We start from the raw sequence: 20654 nt of genomic DNA on the forward strand, positions 1-20654 counted from the left end.
CATCGCACTCACACAGCGTTATACATGTTTACTTCCGGATAAACAATTTCAACTTTCTTTTAGAATCACGACAAAATGAGAAGATGACACAGCGTTATAATTCTTTTAATGTATTTTTCAGTAGCATTTAAGGTAAATAAATGTCCTGTTTATACGATTCTTATTTCTTATTAACATAAAACAGCGTCCAAAATACGTCTAATACATTACCGATGGGTGGGGTATTGCATTTACCGCTGATACGATCAACCCGCGTTATAAATTTAACCCCGCTAGATCCGCGGGTCTCGAACCTTGGACCCCGATGACAGCGTTATAACGGGGTCCTAGTGTACATGTAGAGCAAAATCTATCTCTGGTTATTCTGCAATAAACCACTGCAATGATGTCATCCGATCCAGGTGCGTAGCATGGTCGTAAAAAGTACCAGGTAGTTACCATTTTTTCAAACACTGTTGATACTGGTATGTCGTGTTAGAATCGAAATAATAAGTTCCCAAGTGTGATTTATTCTAGAATGACCAGAGTTTTGCGTTCTTATGCGAAACAATATATGAGCCGTGCCATGAGAAAATCAACATAGTGGGTTTGCGACCAGCATGGATCCAGACCAGCCTGCGCATCCGTGCAGTCTGGTCAGGATCCATGCTGTTCACTGTTAGTTTCTCTAATTCCATTAGGCTTTGAAAGCGAACAGCATGGATCCTGACCAGACTGCGCGGATGTGCAGGCTGGTCTGGATCCATGCTGGTCGCAAACCCACTATGTTGGTTTTCTCATGGCACGGCTCATATCACTCAGGCCCACGGCCTTCGTGATATATTCTTATGCATAAGAGCTCAAAACTCGGGTTATTCTACGATAAACCATGTTTGGGAACTTATTATTTCTTAAGTAAAGAAAAGCTTAATTTCAAGACACTTTTATAACAATGGAGGTCATTTTGCATATCTGAATGACATTTTTACATGATTTGAAGAATTCAATAACTTTAGAACAAATCCAATGGCATACATTTTCATCAGTTATTTTGAATAAGTTGGTCCGGGTCTACAAATGAAAAAAAGTCAAAGAAAACGAAACTATAGAAACTGTTAAATCATTATAATTATCAGTCAGTAACACTGTGTCAAATTCAGTTACCTCTCCAAAGTTCATCCTGTTTGCCTGTTTTCTCATTTCTGTCAGACCAAGCCTTTCCTTCATTTTTCTTGCTCTGTAAATAAACAATAAGGTGCTACATGCTCACATATCTTAACAAACACTAGTAATGTTGTCCACATTAATCTTGCTGACAGAGATAACAAGAGGGTCATGATGACCCTGGATCGCTCACCTGAGTAATATGAGCTACATGTTTCAAATGTCAAACTGATGATAAAATATCAAGAAAGTCAGTAGGTCAAATTCATGGTCAATGAAATTCAGTTTTATGATTTGTGTGCAAAACTGTGTATGTCATCAAAATTTCAAGGCTGTATCTTAACAAGAGGGCCATGAAGGCCCTGTATTGCTCACCTGACCTACAGACCTAAAGATCATTAAGATTAACATTCTGACCAAGTTTCATTAAGATATGGTCATAAATGTGGCCTCTAAAGTGTTAACTAGCCATTCCTTTGAAATGACCCCGTGACCTAGTTTTTGACCCGATATGACCCAGATTCGAACTTGACCTAAAGATCATCAAGTTTAACATTCTGACTAAGTTTCATGAATATACAGTCATAAATGTGGCCTCTAGAGTGTTAACAAGGTTTTCCTTTGATATGACCTAGTGGCCTAGTTTTTGACCCCAAATGACCCAGATTTAAACTTGATCTAAAGATCATCAAGATTAATATTCTGACAAAGTTTCATTAAGATATGGTCATAACTGTGGCCTCTAAAGTGTTAACTAGCTTTTCCTTTGATTTGACCTGGTGACCTAGTTTTTGATCCGACATGACCCAGATTCAAACCTGCCCTAAAGATCATCAAGTTTAACATTCTGACTAAGTTTCAAGAAGATATAGTCATAAATATGGCCTCTACAGTGTTAACAAGCTTTTCCTTTGATCTGACCTAGTGACCTAGTTTTTGACCCCACCTGACCCAGATTTACAACTGACCTTAAGATCATCAAGATTTACATTCTGACCAAGTTTCATTATGATATGGTCATAAATGTGGTCTCTACAGTGTAAACTAGCTTTTCCTTTGATTTGACCTGGTGACCTAGTTTTTGATCCTACATGACCCAGATTCAAACTGGACCTTAAGATCATCAAGATTAACATTCTGGTCAAGTTTCATTAAGATTGGGCCAAAATTGTGACCTCTAGAGTGTTAACAAGCTTTTCCTTTGATTTGACCTGGTGACCTAGTTTTTGAACCCAGATGACCCAATATCGAACTCGTCCAAGATTTTATTGAGGGTAACATTCTGACCAAGTTTCATTAAGATTGGGCCAAAAATGTGACCTCTAGAGTGTTAACAAGCTTTTCCTTTGATTTGACCTGATGACCTAGTTTTTGATCCCAGATGACCCAATATCGAACTCGTCCAAGATTTTATTGAGGGTAACATTCTGACCAAGTTTCATTAAGATTGGGCCAAAAATGTGACCTCTAGAGTGTTAACAAGCTTTTCCTTTGATTTGACCTGATGACCTAGTTTTTGATCCCAGATGACCCAATATCGAACTCGTCCAAGATTTTATTGAGGGTAACATTCTGACCAAGTTTCATTAAGATTGGGCCAAAAATGTGACCTCTAGAGTGTTAACAGTCAAATTGTTGACGACGGACGGACGGACGGACGGACGGACGACGGACGACGACGGACACAGGGCGATCACTAAAGCTCACCTTGGAGCACTTCGTGCTCAGGTGAGCTAAAAAATAATAAAGTAAGTCGTCAGTAGGTCAAGGTCACAGTCAAGTGACATCATATCACTTAGGTAATTATAATTAAACAGTCTTAGAAATAGGATCAGATGATTTTTTAGGTATTTTCCCTATATAACTCACATAATAACTAAGTGACCCCAGGGCAGGGCCTCTTTTAACCCCAGGAGCATAATTTGAATAATTTTGGTAGAGGACTACTAGACAATGCATCTTACCAAATATCAAAAGCCTAGGTCATATGGTTTCAGACAAGAAGACTTTTAAAGCTTTTTCCTATATAAGTCTATGTAAAACTTGGGACCCCCGGGGCAGGGCCATATTTGACCCTAGGGGGATAATTTGAACAATCTTGGTAGAGGACCACTAGATGATGCTACATACCAAATATCAAAGCCCTAGGCCATGTGGTTTTGTACAAGAAGATTTTCAAAGTTTTCCCTATATAAGTCTATATAAAGCATGTGACCCCCGGGGCAGGACCATATTTGACCCTAGGGGGATAATTCAAACAATCTTGGTAGAGGACCACTAGATGATGCTACATACCAAATATCAAAGCCCTAGGCCATGTGGTTTTGTACAAGAAGATTTTCAAAGTTTTCCCTATATAAGTCTATATAAACCATGTGACCCCCGGGGTGGGGCCATATTTAAACAATCTTGGTAGAGGACCACTAGATGATGCTACATACCAAATATCAAAGCCCTAGGCCATGTGGTTTTGTACAAGAAGATTTTCAAAGTTTTCCCTATGTAAGTCTATATAAACCATGTGACCCCCGGGGTGAGGCCATATTTAACCCTAGGGGGATAATTTGAACAATTTTGGTAGAGGACCACTAGATGATGCTACACACCAGATATCAAAGCCCTAGGCCCTGTGGTTTTGGACAAGAAGATTTTTAAAGTTTTTCCTTTCGGTTGCCCCAACCAGAGTTCTGCATGGAATTCAATTCTTTGAACAATTCTGAAAGGGGGCCACCCAAGGATCATTCCAGTGAAGTTTGGTGTAATTCTGCCCAGTGGTTTTCAAGAAGAATTTTTTAGAAATTGTTGATGGACGACGGACTATGCACGATGGACATCAAGCGGTCGCTATAGCTCACCTTGTCACTTTGTGACAGGTGAGCTAAAAATCAAATATCACACTGGATATAATAAAATTACAGTGTACTGTACTAATGTTTTCTTTGCCATTTTGCCATGATTTAATCTGACATATTACATATTCAGTTGAAAGAATGTGGAGTGATATGTCACATGTATCATTATGATTACAAAATTAATACCTTAACAAATGCAACTACCATACTTCAAGGCATTTTGGCACAGTCCAATTTTGAATTAATTCACCAAAAACTGTGTGGTCGAATACTGACACAACTTAACTTATTTTAGTTACCCATAATATCCTAAGAAGTTTTGGTATTGTCAATATTTCCCTTTCAATAGTATGGCAAACTAGACTAACCATTAACCATGTTCAATATTTTCCAAAGTACAGGATGTAATGCTATGTAAAAAGATTAGCACCTAAAATGTTCCATTTCTTATTCAGATAGAAGTTCACTAACCTTCTTCCACCTCTTTTTTTCCTGGCCTGATCTATGGGAGCTGGCAGGGCCTTGGCTTTTTTGACTGGTGGCGGTTCTTGGAGTTTGTCAAGTTTTCCCTCTATGTCTGCACGGAACTGGTCGCCAATACTTCCATCAACACTCTCATGACAGCTGTCTACTCGTGCTGCCAGGGCACATTTACCTGATACAAGTCGTGCTGCTTTCTTTTTTAAATCCTGGAAAAACAAAGAAATCTATTATGTCTTTTTCAAAAAATTTAATATCTTTGACCTGGCCTGGCAGTTTCTTTTCCATAGCAAATCAAGGTGAAAATGAAGTTACTCTGCTTAAAACGGACTTATTCAGCCAATGATCAAATTTGAAATGAAAGTAAGACTCCAAGTATATTTGATTTTGTTTGTTTTTTGCTGGGTTAACATTACACTGACACAATTTTAGGTCATCTTCTGGTCTCTTTCTGGCATGAAATAATTTTACACCCCAAACAAAGGTTTCGAGCACATGGTGGTGTGGGGCAAGTGATTCAAAGTCAGTGCCCCTAACTACTTGGCCACATAGGCCCCCGAGTTATATGGTAATCGTCACCTCTGTGCTTAACCTGCTTCCTGATGTTAATGCAGTTGACAACTTTTTGCAAGGAGGTAAAGAAATATGTGTATGTTTCTAAAATTATATACACATCTAACCAAGTGCTTCAAGAAATATTTTTATTGATACAGTATAACAGTTACTTTCATGCATTTGAATAATTTTCAATATAATTACTTTACAGTAATAATAATAAATAATACTGTTTAAAGGATTATTATCATTTGTACCTTTACCACTTACTTAATTTTGGACAATATTGGGAATTTTTTTCCAGTATATAAAAACAAGAGGGTCATGATGACCCTATATTGCTCACCTGTTAAACCTGGCCTTGGAATCATCAAGAGAAACATTCTGACCAAGTTTCGTGAAGACATGGTCATAATGTAGCCTCTACAGTGTTAACAAGCTGTTCCTTTGATTTGAGTGGTGACCTAGTTTTTGATCCAACATAATCCAGTTTCGGGCTTGGCAAAGGAATCATCAAGATAAACATTTTTACCAAGTTTCATGAAGATAGGGTCAAAGGTATGGCCAATAGAGTGTTAAGAAGCATTTCCTTTGATTTAAGCAGGTGACATAATTTTGACCCCACATGACCCAGTTTCGAACCTGGCCTAGAAATCATCAAGGTGAACAATCTGACCAAGTTTCACGAAGATAGGGTCAAAAATTTGGCCTCAAGAGTGTTAACAAGCTTTTCCTTTCATTTGACAGGGTGACCTAGTTTTTGACCCCATATGACCAAGTTTTGAAAATGGCATAGAAATCATCAAGATAAACACTCTGACCAAGTTTCATGAAGATAGGGTCATAAATATGGCCTCTAGAATGTTAACAAGCGCTTCCTTTGATTAGTTTTTGACCCCACATGACCCAGTTTCAAACCTGGCCTAGGAATCATCATGATGAACATTCTGACCAAGTTTCATGAAGATAGGATCATAAATGTGGCCTATAGGGTGTTAACAAGCTTTTCCTTTGATTTGACCCAGTGACCTAGTTTTTGACCCCACATGACCCAGTTTCGAATTTGGCCTAGAGATCATCAAGATAAACATTCTGTGCAAGTTTGTATCAAATCAAAGCATAAATGAAACCTCTATATGGCTGAAAGGGCCAATATAGAAAATTTTGCCCCTTTCAGAGGCAGTAACTCTAGAACCCATGATGGAATCTAGCTGGTTTTCGAAAGGAACCAAGATATTATTGTGACTTAAGTTGTGTGTAAGTGCGGTTAAAATCGAATGTTAAATGTCACTTCTATCGTGTTCACAAGGTAAAATTAACAAATTTTGGCTTTTTCAGAGGTCAATTAGGAGCTGTAACTCCGAAACCTATGACTGGATCTGCCAGATTCATCATGGAATCCAAGATCTATTGTTGCTAAAGATATTTTGCAAGTCTGTATCAAATCAAACCATAAACGAAGTCTCTATATGGCTGCAAAAGCCAAAATAGAAATTTTTGGCTCTTTAATGGGCCATAACTCTGGAACCCATGATGGGATCTGGTCAGTTTTCGAAAGGAATTGAGATATTATGCCAATACAAGTTGTGTGTTTGTTTTATTAAAATCAATTGCAAAATGTGGTCTCTATCGTGTTCACAAGCCAAAAATAGCAAATTTTGGCCCTTTAAGGGACCATTACAGTTTACTGTGGAACCCATGATGCGATCTGGCCAGTTTTCGAAAGGAACCGAGATATTATGCAATACAAGTTGTGTGCAAGTTTGATTAAAATCGGTTGCAAAATGTGGTCTCTATAGTGTTCACAAGAAATTGTAAATGGACGGACGGATGACCGACAAATGACAGACGAATGACAGATGAAGGGCGATCACAAAAGCTCACTTTGTCACTACGTGACAGGCGAGCTGATAAATCTATCAAACTGTTAGATCTTACCGGTGGAGATTTTTCTATGAGGTCACACTCGTAGAGTATTCCTTGATGTGGCTGCATCACTGTTGAGGAGAATCCTGCCAGTATTTTCTTCTGTGAGCCGAGCAACATGATGTTACATGCTGGCATCTTTGACAAATTTGTTAAACCTCCAGCTACACCTGTTGTCATAGAACATAATGCATGTCAGTTATGAAGTGACATTTATAAATGCTTGGTCACCACAGTTAATATTTATCTTAGCTTTACTGTGAGGAAAGACTAAGTCTAAAAGTCGGTGTCCTCGGAAAACAGCACTAGAGTTATGAAAATTTTGGTTCTGACACAGGGAGACTTGAACCCATATATTGCAGGTTGAGTTGCTGACACCTTGACCACTATACCATCATTTCCCTTTGTCATCTTGAAATACAAATTATAATATATAGTTCCTGCCTTCATGAATTGCTTAAAACTTACAGAGATTATTTACAAATGTTATGTAGTTTGACTGTAAATGTTTTAATGAGGTACATATTTTTGAAAAGCATTTCATTTCTTTAAGAAGGGCCATGTTAACAAAATCATCTTCTTGGATTTCAGTCCAAAATTCAGTTCTCTGCAATTGAAAACTTACCCATTATTTTAGCAGCTGTGGAAGCGCCCACTATTATAGATAAGTTTGGTGCAATATATGTCATTCTTGATTCAACATACTCATGAATACGTCTCTTGTATTCACTCAGTTCTAATGCCTGTAAAGTTAAATATAAAAAGAAATAATTACAAGGAAAATTTGAAAACAAGAGGGCCAAGATGGCCCTAGGTCACTCACCTGAGTAACATACCATAACAGTGTAAACATGTTTGACCTAGTGATTTCATGGAGACAAATATTCCGACCAATTTTCATAAAGATTGGACCAAAAATGTGGCCTCGAGTGTAAATAAGCAATTTCTTTAATTTGACCTAGTGATCTAGTTTTTGACCCAACATGACCCAGATTAGAACTCATCCAAAATTTCATGAAGGCGAACATTCTGACAAGGTTTCGGGGAAGGTTGGAGCAAAAAAGTGGCCTCTAGAGTGTAAGAGTGAATGAAGTATTGCCATGCAATACAAAGTCCCCTACTGGAAGGCACCTTATTTTCTAAACTGCAGTATAACATAATGAACTGATATCTGTCAATGCTGTAAAAACAATATTGTACTATATATACAATACGTTATAACAAAACACTTGGATTAAAATTTGTATATATAAAAACCTACAGTTGTTTTCATATGGCATTTTTTTGGTCGATTATCAAAAAAGGTATCATATAAGTTATTTATAGTAACAACAAAGGGAAATTAATCCTAAAAAAAAAAAAAAAAAAAAAAAAAAAAAAAAAAAAAAAATCTATATAAGTCCACAAGAAACTCATTACCAGGTAGTGATCTTGACCTTTGAGCCAGGGGTCCAGGATTTGCGCATGACACATTGTCTCATCATGGGGAACATTTGTGCCAAGTGATATTAAAATCCCTTGATGAATGACAGACCGGACACAAAAACAGACCCTGTTCATGCCATGTTGACTGCCAAGTGTGACCTTGACATTTGAGCTAGGGGTCTGAAAGTTGTGCATGACACATCGTCTTATTATGAGGTACATTTGTGCCAAGCAATATTAAAATCCCTTCATGGATGGCAGAGTTATGGACCGGGCAGGAAAAAAGTCCTGTTGACCTTTGACTTCCAACTGTGACCATGACTTTTAAGCTAGGGGTCTCGGTTTTGCGCAAGACACGCCGTCTCATCATGGGGAACATTTGTGCCAAGTAATATTACAAGAGATCACAGAGTGATCTTGGCGCCCACCAATGTGCCATTTTTGAGTGTTCCAAATTTCAAGACTTACTGACTAGCTCAAGGTCAAATTTCATTTCCGTACACAACACTTTGCATGTGGTCCAAATTCGAAAGCTGTAGCTTGAGAAATGTGAAAGTAGGTCACTAGATCAATTTCAAGGACGAAATGTGAAAGTAGGTCACTAGGTCAAAATCAAGGTCAAATTACACTTCAGAACACAAATTTATGCATGTGGTCCAAATTTAAAGCCTGTACCTTCAAAAATGTGGAAGTAGGTCACTAGGTCAAAATCAAGGTCAAATTTTATTTCGGAACACAGAACTATGCATGTGTTCCAAATTTGAAGCCTGTACCTTCAAAAATGTGAAAGTAGGTCACTAGGTCAATGTAAAGGTCAAAGTTTGTTTCGGTACACAAAACTATGCATGTGGTCCAAATCTGAAGGCTGTAGCTTGAGAAATGTGAAAGTAGGTCAGTAGGTCAAAATCAAGGTCAAATTCCAATTCAGAACACAAAACTATGCATGTGGTCCAAATTTGAAGCCTGTACCTTCAAAAATGTGAAAGTAGGTCACTAGGTCAAAGTCAAGGTCAAAGTTTTTTTCAGTGCACAAAACTATGCAAGTGGTCCAAATTTGAAGGCTGTAGCTACAGAAATGTGAAAGAAGGGTCACTAGGTCAAAATCAAGGTCAACTCATGTCAAGGTTCATCTTGCCACTCAAAACCATACATGTGGTCCAAATTTGAATGTTGTAGGTTATTGACAAGAAGATTTTAAAATCTTTTCCCTATGTAAGTCTATATGAACCATGTGACCCCCCAGGGCGGGGCCATATTTGACCCTAGGGGGATAATTTGAACAAACTTGGTAGAGAACCACTAGATGATGCTACATTACAAATGCCAAAGCCCTAGGCTTTGTGGTTTGGACAAGAAGATTTTCAACGTTTTTCCCTATGTAAGTCTATGTAAACCATGTGACCCCCGGGGCGGAGCCATATTTGACCCTAGGGGGATAATTTGAACAATCTTAGTAGAAGACCACTAGATGATGTCATGTACAAAATATCAAAGCCCTAGGCCATGTGGTTTTGAACAAGAGGTTTTTCAAAGTTTTTCCCTATATAAGTCTATATAAACCATGTGACCCCCGGGGCGGGGCCATATTAGACCCCAAGGAAATATTTTCAATCATCTTGGTAGAGGACCACTAGATGATGCTTCATACCAAATATCAAAGCCCTAGGCTCTGTGGTTTTGGACAAGAAGATTTTCAAAGTTTTTCCCTATATAAATCTATGTAAATTATAGAAATAAACAAAGGGCCATAACTTACTAAAAAATTGTTGAACCAGTCTGATTTTCAGGGGGACACAACTAGGTACCAATACATCATTCTGACAAAGTTTGGTCAAAATTCCCCTGGTAGTTTCTGAGGAGATGCGATAACAAGAAATTGTTAACGGACGGAAGGATGGACGGACTGACGGACGGACGGAAGGACGACGGACCACGGACGCAGAGTGATTTGAATAGCCCACCATCTGATGATGGTGGGCTAAAAATCCCTTCATGGATGACAGAGTTATGAACCGGACACGAAATTGCGGACGGACGGACGGAATGATGGAAAAGCGCATTCCTATAGTCCCCGAAACCAGTAGGGGGACTAACAAACTTTTCCTTTGATTTGACCTAGTGACCTAGTTTTTGACCCCACGTGACCCAGATTCGAAATCATCCAAGACTTCATGATAACAAACATTCTGACCAAATTTTATGAAGACAGAATAAAAAATGTTGCCCCAACAGTGTAAACAAGCTTTCTCTTTGATTTGACCTGGTGGCCTAGTTTTTGACCCCACATGACCCAGATAAAAATTCATTTGAGATTTCATGGAGAGAAACATTCTGACCAAGTTTTCATGCACATCAATACAAAAATGCAGCCCCTATTGCATATGCAATGTTTTTCTTTGATTTGACCAGCTGACCTAGTTTTTGAGCCCAGATGACCCAGATTCGAACTTGACCTAGATTTCATCAAGAAAATCATTCTGATTAAATTTCACGAATATCAAGTCAAAAATGCAGCCCCTATTGCACACAGTTTTCTTTGATTTGACCGGGTGACCTAGTTTTTGACCCCAGATGACCCATATTCAAACTTGATCTAGATTTCAACAAGACAAAATTCTGACTGATTCTCATGAGTTTCAAACTTAAAATGTGGTCTCTAAAGTGTTAATAAGATTTTCCTTTGATCTGATCTAGTGACCTAGTTTTTGACCCCACATGATGCAGATTCAAATTTGGGCTAAAGATCATCAAGATAAACATTCTAAGTTTCATGAAGATATGGTCATAAATGTGGCCTCTAGCATGTTAACAAGCTTTTCCTTTGATCTGACTGGGTGACCTAGTTATTAACCCCACATGACCCAGATTCGAACTTGACAAGACAAACATTCTGACCAATTCTCATGAGTTTCAAACTTAAACTGTGGACTCTAGAGTGTTAACAAGATTTTCCTTTGATCTGGTCTAGTGACCTAGCTCTTGACCCCACATGATCCAGTTTCAAATTTAGTCTAGAGATCATCAAGACAAACATTCTGACCAAGTTTCATAAAGATTGGGTCACAACTGTGGCCTCTAGAGTGTTAACAAGCTTTTCCTTTGATTTGACCGGGTGACCTAGTTTTTGACCCCACATGACCTAGATTCAAAACTGATGTAGAGGTCATCAAGACAAACATTCTGACCAACTCTCATGAGTTTCAAACTTAAACTGTGGACTCTAGAGTGTTAACAAGATTTTCCTTTGATCTGGCCTACTGATCTAGATTTTGATCCCACATGACCCAGTTTCTAACTTGACCTAGATATCATCAAAATAAACATTCTGAACATGTTTCATAAAGATTGGGTCACAACTGTGGCACCTATGGTAAGTATAGTGTTATCTAGGTTTTACAATAATCATCGTGAGCTAAAAAGAAAAGGAGGTAATCTGACATAAATCAGTCCAGAGGTTTCTAACTTGATCATCTGAGTACCCTGATGACACTGATAAAATTTCAAATCAGTCTTGTCAGAAGTTACTGAGAAATATCCATTCAAATTAAAACAAGAGGACCATGATGGTCCTGAATCACTCACCTGTTCCCACATGATCCAGTTTTGAGTATGACGTCGTTTTTTCTATTATTTGACATAGTGACCTAGTTTTTGAGCTCATGTGACCCAGTTTTGAACTTGACCTAGATATTATCAAGATAAAAATTCTGACCAATTTTCATGAAGATCCATTGAAAAATATGGTCTCTAGAGAGGTCACAAGGTTTTTTTATTATTTGACCTATTGACCTAGTTTTTTAAGGCACGTGACCCAGTTTCAAACTTGACCTAGATATCATCAAGGTGAACATTCTGACCAATTTTCATGAAGATCCATTCCAGGGTATGGCCTCTAGAGAGGTCACAAGGTTTTTCTATTTCAAGACCTACTGACCTAGTTTTTGATTGCAGTTGACCCAGTTTCAAACTTGACCTAGATATCATCAAGATGAACATTCTGACCAATTTTTATGGAGATCCATTCACAAGTATGGCCTCTAGAGTGGTCACAAGGTTTTTCTATTTTTAGACCTACTGACCTAGTTTTTGACTGCACATGACCCTGTTTCGAACTTGACCTAGATAACATCAAGATTAACATTCCGACCAACTTTCATGAAGATCCATTGAAAAATATGGCCTTTAGAGAGGTCACAAGGTTTTTCTATCATTTGACCTACTGACCTAGTTTTTGATGGCACGTGACCCACTTTCTAATTTGACCTAGATATCATCAAGATGAACATTCAGACCAACTTTCATACAGATCCCATGGAAAATATGGCCTTTAGACAGGTCACAAGGTTTTTCTATTATTGACCTACTGACCTAGTTTTTGATGGCACGTGACCCACTTTCGAACTTGACCTAGATATCATCAAGGTGAACATTCTCACCAATTTTCATGAAGATTTCATCAAAAATATGGCCTCTAGAGAGGTCACAAGGTTTTTCTATTTTTAGACCTACTGACCTAGTTTTTGACCGCACGTGACCCAGTTTCGAATTTGACCTAGATATCATCAAGATGAACATTCAGACCAACTTTCATACAGATCCCATGAAAAATATGGCCTTTAGAGAGGTCACAAGGTTTTTCTATTATTTGACCTACTGACCTAGTTTTTGACGGCACGTGACCCACTTTCGAACTTGACCTAGATATCATCAAGGTGAACGTTCTGACCAATTTTCATGAAAATCTTGTGAAATATATGGCCTCTAGAAAGGTCACAAGGTTTTTCTATTTTTAGACCTACTGACCTAGTTTTTGACCGCACGTGACCCAGTTTCGAACTTGACCTAGATATCATCAAGATGAACATTCAGACCAACTTTCATACCATCCCATGAAAAATATGGCCTTTAGAGAGGTCACAAGGTTTTTCTATTATTTGACCTACTGACCTAGTTTTTGACTGCACGTGACCCAGTTTCGAACTTGACCTGGATATCATCAAGGTGAACGTTCTGACCAATTTTCATGAAGATCTTGTGAAATATGTGGCCTCTAGAGAGGTCACAAGGTTTTTCTATTTTTAGACCTACTGACCTAGTTTTTGAAGGCACGTGATCAAGTTTCGAACTTGACCTAGATATCATCAAGATGAACATTCAGACCAACTTTCATACAGATCCCATGGAAAATATGGCCTCCAGAGAGGTCACAAGGTTTTTCTATTATTTGACCTACTGACCTAGTTTTTGACGGCATGTGACCCACTTTCGAACTTGACCTAGATATCATCAAGGTGAACATTCTCACCAATTTTCATGAAGATTTCATGAAATATATGGCCTCTAGAGAGGTCACAAGGTTTTTCTATTTTTAGACCTACTGACCTAGTTTTTGACCGCACGTGACCCAGTTTCGAACTTGACCTAGATATCATCAAGATGAACATTCAGACCAACTTTCATACAGATCCCATGAAAAATATGGCCTTTAGAGAGGTCACAAGGTTTTTCTATTATTTGACCTACTGACCTAGTTTTTGACGGCACGTGACCCAGTTTCGAACTTGACCTAGATATCATCAAGGTGAACATTCTGACCAATTTTCATGAAGATCCATTGAAAATTATGGCCTCTAGAGAGGTCACAAGGTTTTTCTATTTTTAGACCTACTGACCTAGTTTTTGACGGCACGTGACCCAGTTTAAAACATGGCCTAGAATTTACCATGATGAACATTCTGACCCATTTTCACAAAGATCCCATGAAAAATGTGACCTCTAGAGATGTCACAAGGAAAAGGTTACGCACACACGCACAGACGCACGGACGACGGACGCTGCGCAATCACAAAAGCTCACCTTGTCACTTCGTGACAGGTGAGCTAATAAAGGGAGGTTATTTGTCAAAAATTCACTCCGGAGTTGTCTACCCTGATTGTCTGGGTCCACTGGATCACATAAATGAAATTTGGAACCAATCATGCAAGTAGTTACCAAAAATATGTTAATCTTAATTAAAGACAAAGGGAGGTAATTTGAAATAAAATCAGTCCAGAGTTATCTACCCCGATAATCTGAGACCACCTGAAGACATATACTTGAACTTTTAAATCAATCACATACACATGATTAGGACATACACATGATTAGGACTTCTGAAGAAAGAAAAATGCAAAACAATGTGAAATATAGCAATTTTTGTTAATCAAGAGCACAAAACTCTGGTCCTATTAAACTGATTTAGCTCTTGGAACTCATCCAAGATCTTTTAATCATACACATTCTGTGTAATTATTATTTGGATTGGTGAAGAAATGAAGTTGCTTGAGTGTAAACATGGGAAAATATAGCAATTTCTATAAAATCAAGGGCGAGTAACTCTAGTCCTAATGGTCAGATTTCACTTATAATCGAACTCATATGAGGTCTTATGCTCATACACATTCTGTATAAATATGATTTGGATTGCTGAAGGAATGAAGGTGTTATAGTGTAAACAAGGTAAAATATAGGGATTTTTGCAAAATCAAGGACCCATTTGTCTGATTTTGTTCAAAATTAAGCTCATCCAAGATCTTATGACAATACATATACTATGTAAATACAGTCGAATACCATTACCTCGATATTCAAGGGACTGTAAAAATGCATCGACGTATCCGAAGTTCGACGTAACGATATCGACTATCTGGGACAACTTTGTAGTTGTGTCGGACGTCTATATTGCCACTATATCCAATGATTTTTTCCGAGGGTTTGAAAGGGGAAAGAAATAATATAACGTAAATACGATTTTAATTTTATTGACAAATATGCATCAATGCAGCTGTAATGTTCCTAGTTGAGTAGTCATTTTGACTGTGCTTCGATAACGAAAATTTGCCTGTGTAATACGCATATTGTTACTCATTCCTAAATGGCAGATACAGAAAAACATTTCATCCAAATTAGTTGTTATATTGGAAAACAAGTTGCACGCTCTTTTATAAGACTAATTATTAGGAATTAAATGCAAACTTCCTAACCTTTGAATTGGATTAAAGATTAAATAACAAGCACACTAACTTGATTATGATAAATACATCACCGGACAACAATAGGTTGCTTTTCACACCTTACAAATATCATGGATATTTTTTGACACGCTTTGATATCGACGAAACCAGGTGTAAAAACATTACAGGTAAGTTGACAGGACTGAAAAATCTCATCGAGCTAAACAAAATATCGAGCTAATCATATCAAGGTAATGATGAATAATTACATTAGAATATATAGGGGAAAATCGGGACCGACTAAAACACATCGTGCTAACCGGAGTATCGAGCTAACCGATATCGAGGTAACGATATTCAACTGTACCTATGTAAATACCTTTTGGATCGGTGAAGAAATGAAGATGCTAGAGTGTAAATAACGTAAAATATAGTAATTTTTGTAAATCAAGGGCACATAACTCTGGTCCTACCAGCCTGATTTTGCTCATAATTGAACTCATCCAAGATCTTGAGGTCATACACATTCTATGTAAATATGATTAGGATTGGTGAAGAATTGAAGATGCTAGAGTGTAAGCAAAGTGAAATATGGCAAATTTTGTCAATCAAGGGCACATAACTCTGGACATACTGATCCGATCTAGCCCATAATCGAACTCATCTGAGGTCTTGTGACCAAAAACATTGTGACCAAGTTTGATTAAGATTGTTTCAAAATTGTGGAGGCCAGAGTGTAAACAAACTAAATGTGAACCGATGGACGGACAGACGACAGACTTCATCAATCCTATTAGCTCACCATGAGCCTTCTGCTCAGGTGAGCTAAAAAAGAAAGGAAAAGTTTACTTCTTATGAAAACAATACTGATTTCAACAAGAGGGCCAAGATGGCCCTAGATCGCTCACCTGAGTAACACACCATACAAGTGTAAACATGTTTTACCTAGCGATTTCATGGAGACAAATATTCTGACCAATTTTCATTAAGATTGGACCAAAAAACGTGGCCTCTTGAGTGTAAACAAGCATTTTCTTTGATTTGACCTAGTGACCTAGTTTTTTTACCCCGCATGACCCAAATTCAAACTTGCCCAAAATTTCATGAAAACAAACATTCTGACAAAGTTTTGGGAAGACTGGATCAAAATTGGCCTCTAGAGTGTATACAAGCTTTCCCTTTAATTTGACCTAGTGACCTAGTTTTTGATCGCACGTGACCCAGATTTGAAATCATCCAAGACTTCATGATAACAAACATTCTGACCAAGTTTTATGAAGATAGAATAAATTAGAAATGTGTCCATAGGACACAGATGCCCCCACTACATGACATTAAAATGACAATTTTTTCCCAGGTCAGGGGCCATAACTCCTACATGACTGGATGAATCCGGACGCGAAACCCCAGGTGCACAACTACACATGCTGACCAACATTCAAATACTTTTGGAGCTAGGCGCGACACAACACTAAAATGACCAATTTTTACAAAGTCAGGGGCCATAACTTCTACATGACTGAATGAATCCTGATGCAAAACCCCAGGTGCACAACTACACATGCTGAGCAACATTCCTGTAAAGTTTTGTGACTCTACGTCAAATACTTTTGGAACTAGGCGCAACACAACATTCTCGGAAGGAAGGACTGACGGACGGACAAGGGCAAATCTATATGCCCCCCAAAGTGGGGGCATAAAAATGTGCCCCCTAGGGTGTAAACAAGCTTATTTTTTTATTTGACCTGGTGACCTAGTTTTTGACCCCACATGACCCAGATAAAAATTCATGCAATATTTCATGCAGAAAAACATTCTGACCAAGTTTCATGCACATCAAATGAACAAGAGTGTTAACAAGCTTTTCCTTTCATTTGACCGGGTGACCTAGTTTTTGACCCCATATGACCCAGTTTCGAACCTGGCCTAGGAATCATTAAGATAAACACTCTGACCAAGTTTCATGAAGATAGGGTCATAAATGTGGCCTCAAGAGTGTTAACAAGCTTTTCCTTTGATTTGACCGGGTGACCTAGTTTATGAACCCATATGACCCAGTTTCGAATACGGCCTAGAAATCATCAAGATAAACATTCTGATCAAGTTTCATGAAGATAGGGTCATAAATGTGGCCTCTAGGTTGTTAACAAGCTTTTCCTTTGATTTGACCTGATGACCTAGTTTTTGACCCTACATGACCCAGTTTCGATACAGGCCTAGAGATCATCAAGATAAACATTCTGTGCAAGTCTGTATCAAATCAAAGCATAAATGAAACCTCTATATGTCTGAAAGGGCCAAACTAGAAAATTTTGCCCCTTCCAGGGGCAGTAACTCTAGAACCCATGAAGCAATCTAGCCGGTTTTCGAAAGGAACCGCGATCTTATTGTGACTTAAGTTGTGTGTAAGTGTGGTTAAAATCACATAAAAATGTCATTTCTATCATGTTCATAAGGTAAAAATTAACAAATTTTGGCTCTTTCAGGGGTCAATCAGGGGCCGTAACTCCGGAACCTATGATTGGATCTAACAGATTCATCATGGAATCCATGATTTATTGTTGTTGAAGGTATTTTGCAAGTTTGTATCAAATCAAACCATAAATGAAGTCTCTATATGGCTGCAAAAGCCAAAATAACAAATTTTGGCCCTTAAAGGGGCCATAACTCTTGAACCTATGATGGGATCTGGCCAGTTTTCAAAAGAAACCGAGATATTATACCAATACAAGTTGTGTGCAAGTTTGATTAAAGTTGATTGCAAAATGTGGTCTCTATCGTGTTCACAAGCGAAAAATAGCAAATTTTGGCCCTTTAAGGGGCCATAACTCTGGAACCCTTGATGGGATCTGCCAGTTTTCGAAAGGAACCAAGATATTATGCCAATACAAGTTGTATGCAAGTTTGATTAAAGCTGATTGCAAAATGTGGTCTCTATCCTGTTTACAAGCCAAAAATAGCAAATTTTGGCCTTTTAAGGGGCTATAACTGTGGAACCCATGATGGGATCTGGCCAGTTTTCGAAAGGAACCGAGATATTATGCAAATACAAGTTGTGTGCAAGTTTGATTAAAGTTGATTGCAAAATGTGGTCTCTATCGTGTTCACAAGCCAAAAATAGCAAATTTTGGCCCTTTAAGGGGCCTTAACTCTCGAACCCATGAGGGGATCTGGCCAGTTTTCAAAAGGAACCGGGATATTATGCCAATACAAGTTGTGTGCAAGTTTGATTAAAATTCATTACAAAATGTGGTATCTATCGTGTTCACAAGAAATTGTGGACTGACGGACAGACGAAGGGCGATCACAAAAGCTCACCCTGTCACTAGCTGCAGAAGAAAGCGCGATCGACTTTTATGACGCTGGATAGTGAAATTGGGTACATTTAAGGAAGCTGGTGTTTAATGACTTAAATCTGAATGAAGATATTGGACAATTGCTTAAGTCTCAAAAAATTAAACCAGTATAAAAGGAACATTACTCATGGAAAACTTCTGCAAAAGTAATGCACCATGTGTCATATCATGCGGCTAATAATTCTGAACAATATTTTAAGTTTTAATCAAATCTATTTAGTAATACTGGAGATACAGCAAAAGTGCATCGCAACTTGAACTGGAAATTCTATTAGTAAAAAGAGGGCATAACTCAGAACGTACTGGTGCCGGCATTATCGAACTTGTGTTGTATGATGTGAGTGATGATGTGGAACAACCATTTTTAGTTTGATTAAATCCATTTAGTAACAGCAGAGATATAAAAAGCATCAAAATTAAAACTAATTCTGAGTAAAAAGGGGATATAACTCATAAAACATTTGTGCCGGAGTGACTGACCTTGTGCCTTATGATGAGAATGAGGATCTGGAAAAACTAACTTAAGTTTTAATCAAATTCATTAAATAATGACAAAGATATAGTGAAAGTGCACCACAATTAACCTGAAATTCTAAGTAAAAAGGGGGCATAATTCATGAAATATTGGTGGAAGAGTTACGGCCCTTGTATCATATGATGTGGATGATGATGTAGTACAACTATTCTAAGTTTAAATCAAATCCATTTGGTAATAACAGAGATAAAGTGAGAGTACATCAACATTTTAACCTGAAATTTTAAGTACAAAAGGGGGATAACTCATAAAATACAGGTGTCACAGTTATGGCCCTTGTGTAGGTGGTGATGATGCACAATCATTTTAAGTTTGAATCAAATCCCTTGTGAAATAACAGAGATATAGTGAAAATGCATCAAAATTAACATAAAATTCTAAGTAAAAAGGGGGCATAATTCATGAAAAATTGGTGCCAAAGTTATGGACCTTGTGTCATATGTTGTTGGTGATGATGTGGAACAACTATTTTAAGTCTGAATCAAATCCATTTAGTAATAACTGAGATAAAGTGAAAGTGCACCAAAACTTTAACCTGAAATTCTAAGTAAAAAAGGGGGATAATTCATGAAATATTGGTGCCAGAGTTATGACCCTTGTGCCATATGATGTGGGTGATGATGAGGAACAACTACTTTAAGTTTGAAGCAGATCCATCAAGTAATAACAAAGATAAAGAGAAAGTGCATCAAAATTTTAACCAAAGTGCAGACGCTGAAGGACGTCGACGCCGGGTCGAGTAGGATAGCTCTACATACTTCTTATAGTCGAGCTAAAAACTATTTGTAAACTGCTAGATAAAAAGGTACAGCTTTTCAAAAGTACATTTCAGAGTCATGCATCAGCATTTGACTTAGATACAAACTTAGCTCAAATCCTGAATCTATACCATGAAAAAGGAAACCATGAGAATTGTTTATCTTTAAAAACTTCGCAAAATATTGACACAGTAACTGTGTATGTATGCGTGATTAATGTTGTTTGGTCTATTACACAACTAGATACCTACCATATCACAGGCTTCTTCAACAATCTTCATTTCATCATCTGTAAGCAATGACCTGTTGTAAAAAAAACAAAAACAGATTACTTCAGATCTACTTTCTATTTACTCTACAATGACTGTAGAGAAAGTTTCACAACTTATGTTCACTATGCTTGGTGACAGACAAGAACTTGCACCTTGGCAAGGCTTTGCAGGGACTGAACAAGTGACCTTCAAATCCAGTCTAAAATTCTTCTTATCCCTGTATCGCTATTAGGGGTGACTATTGAGGACAATTTTGACTATTGCAATACTATTGATATTACTGAAAAACTATTGCGATACTATTCGATTGCAGGTTACTATTGTGATACTATTGCAATAGTTATCGGCCACCATGTTTTA

The 20654-nt window shown here is 37.8% G+C and overlaps 1 protein-coding gene across 1 annotated transcript in view; it reads right to left on the reverse strand.

Annotated features, from left to right (window-relative positions):
• LOC123563239 (U4/U6 small nuclear ribonucleoprotein Prp31-like) overlaps nt 1–20654 on the reverse strand; it is a 64462-nt gene that overhangs the window by 20006 nt on the left and 23802 nt on the right. Inside the window, exons 7-11 of the mRNA XM_045355927.2 lie at nt 20274–20325; nt 7582–7699; nt 6969–7126; nt 4467–4684; nt 1144–1216 (exon numbers count right to left, since the gene is read on the reverse strand). Coding sequence (XP_045211862.1) covers nt 1144–1216; nt 4467–4684; nt 6969–7126; nt 7582–7699; nt 20274–20325 — 619 coding nt within the window. The remainder of the gene's footprint in view (nt 1–1143; nt 1217–4466; nt 4685–6968; nt 7127–7581; nt 7700–20273; nt 20326–20654) is intronic.

Source organism: Mercenaria mercenaria, chromosome 2 (genome assembly GCF_021730395.1).
Source record: "Mercenaria mercenaria strain notata chromosome 2, MADL_Memer_1, whole genome shotgun sequence".
NCBI lineage: Eukaryota > Metazoa > Mollusca > Bivalvia > Venerida > Veneridae > Mercenaria > Mercenaria mercenaria.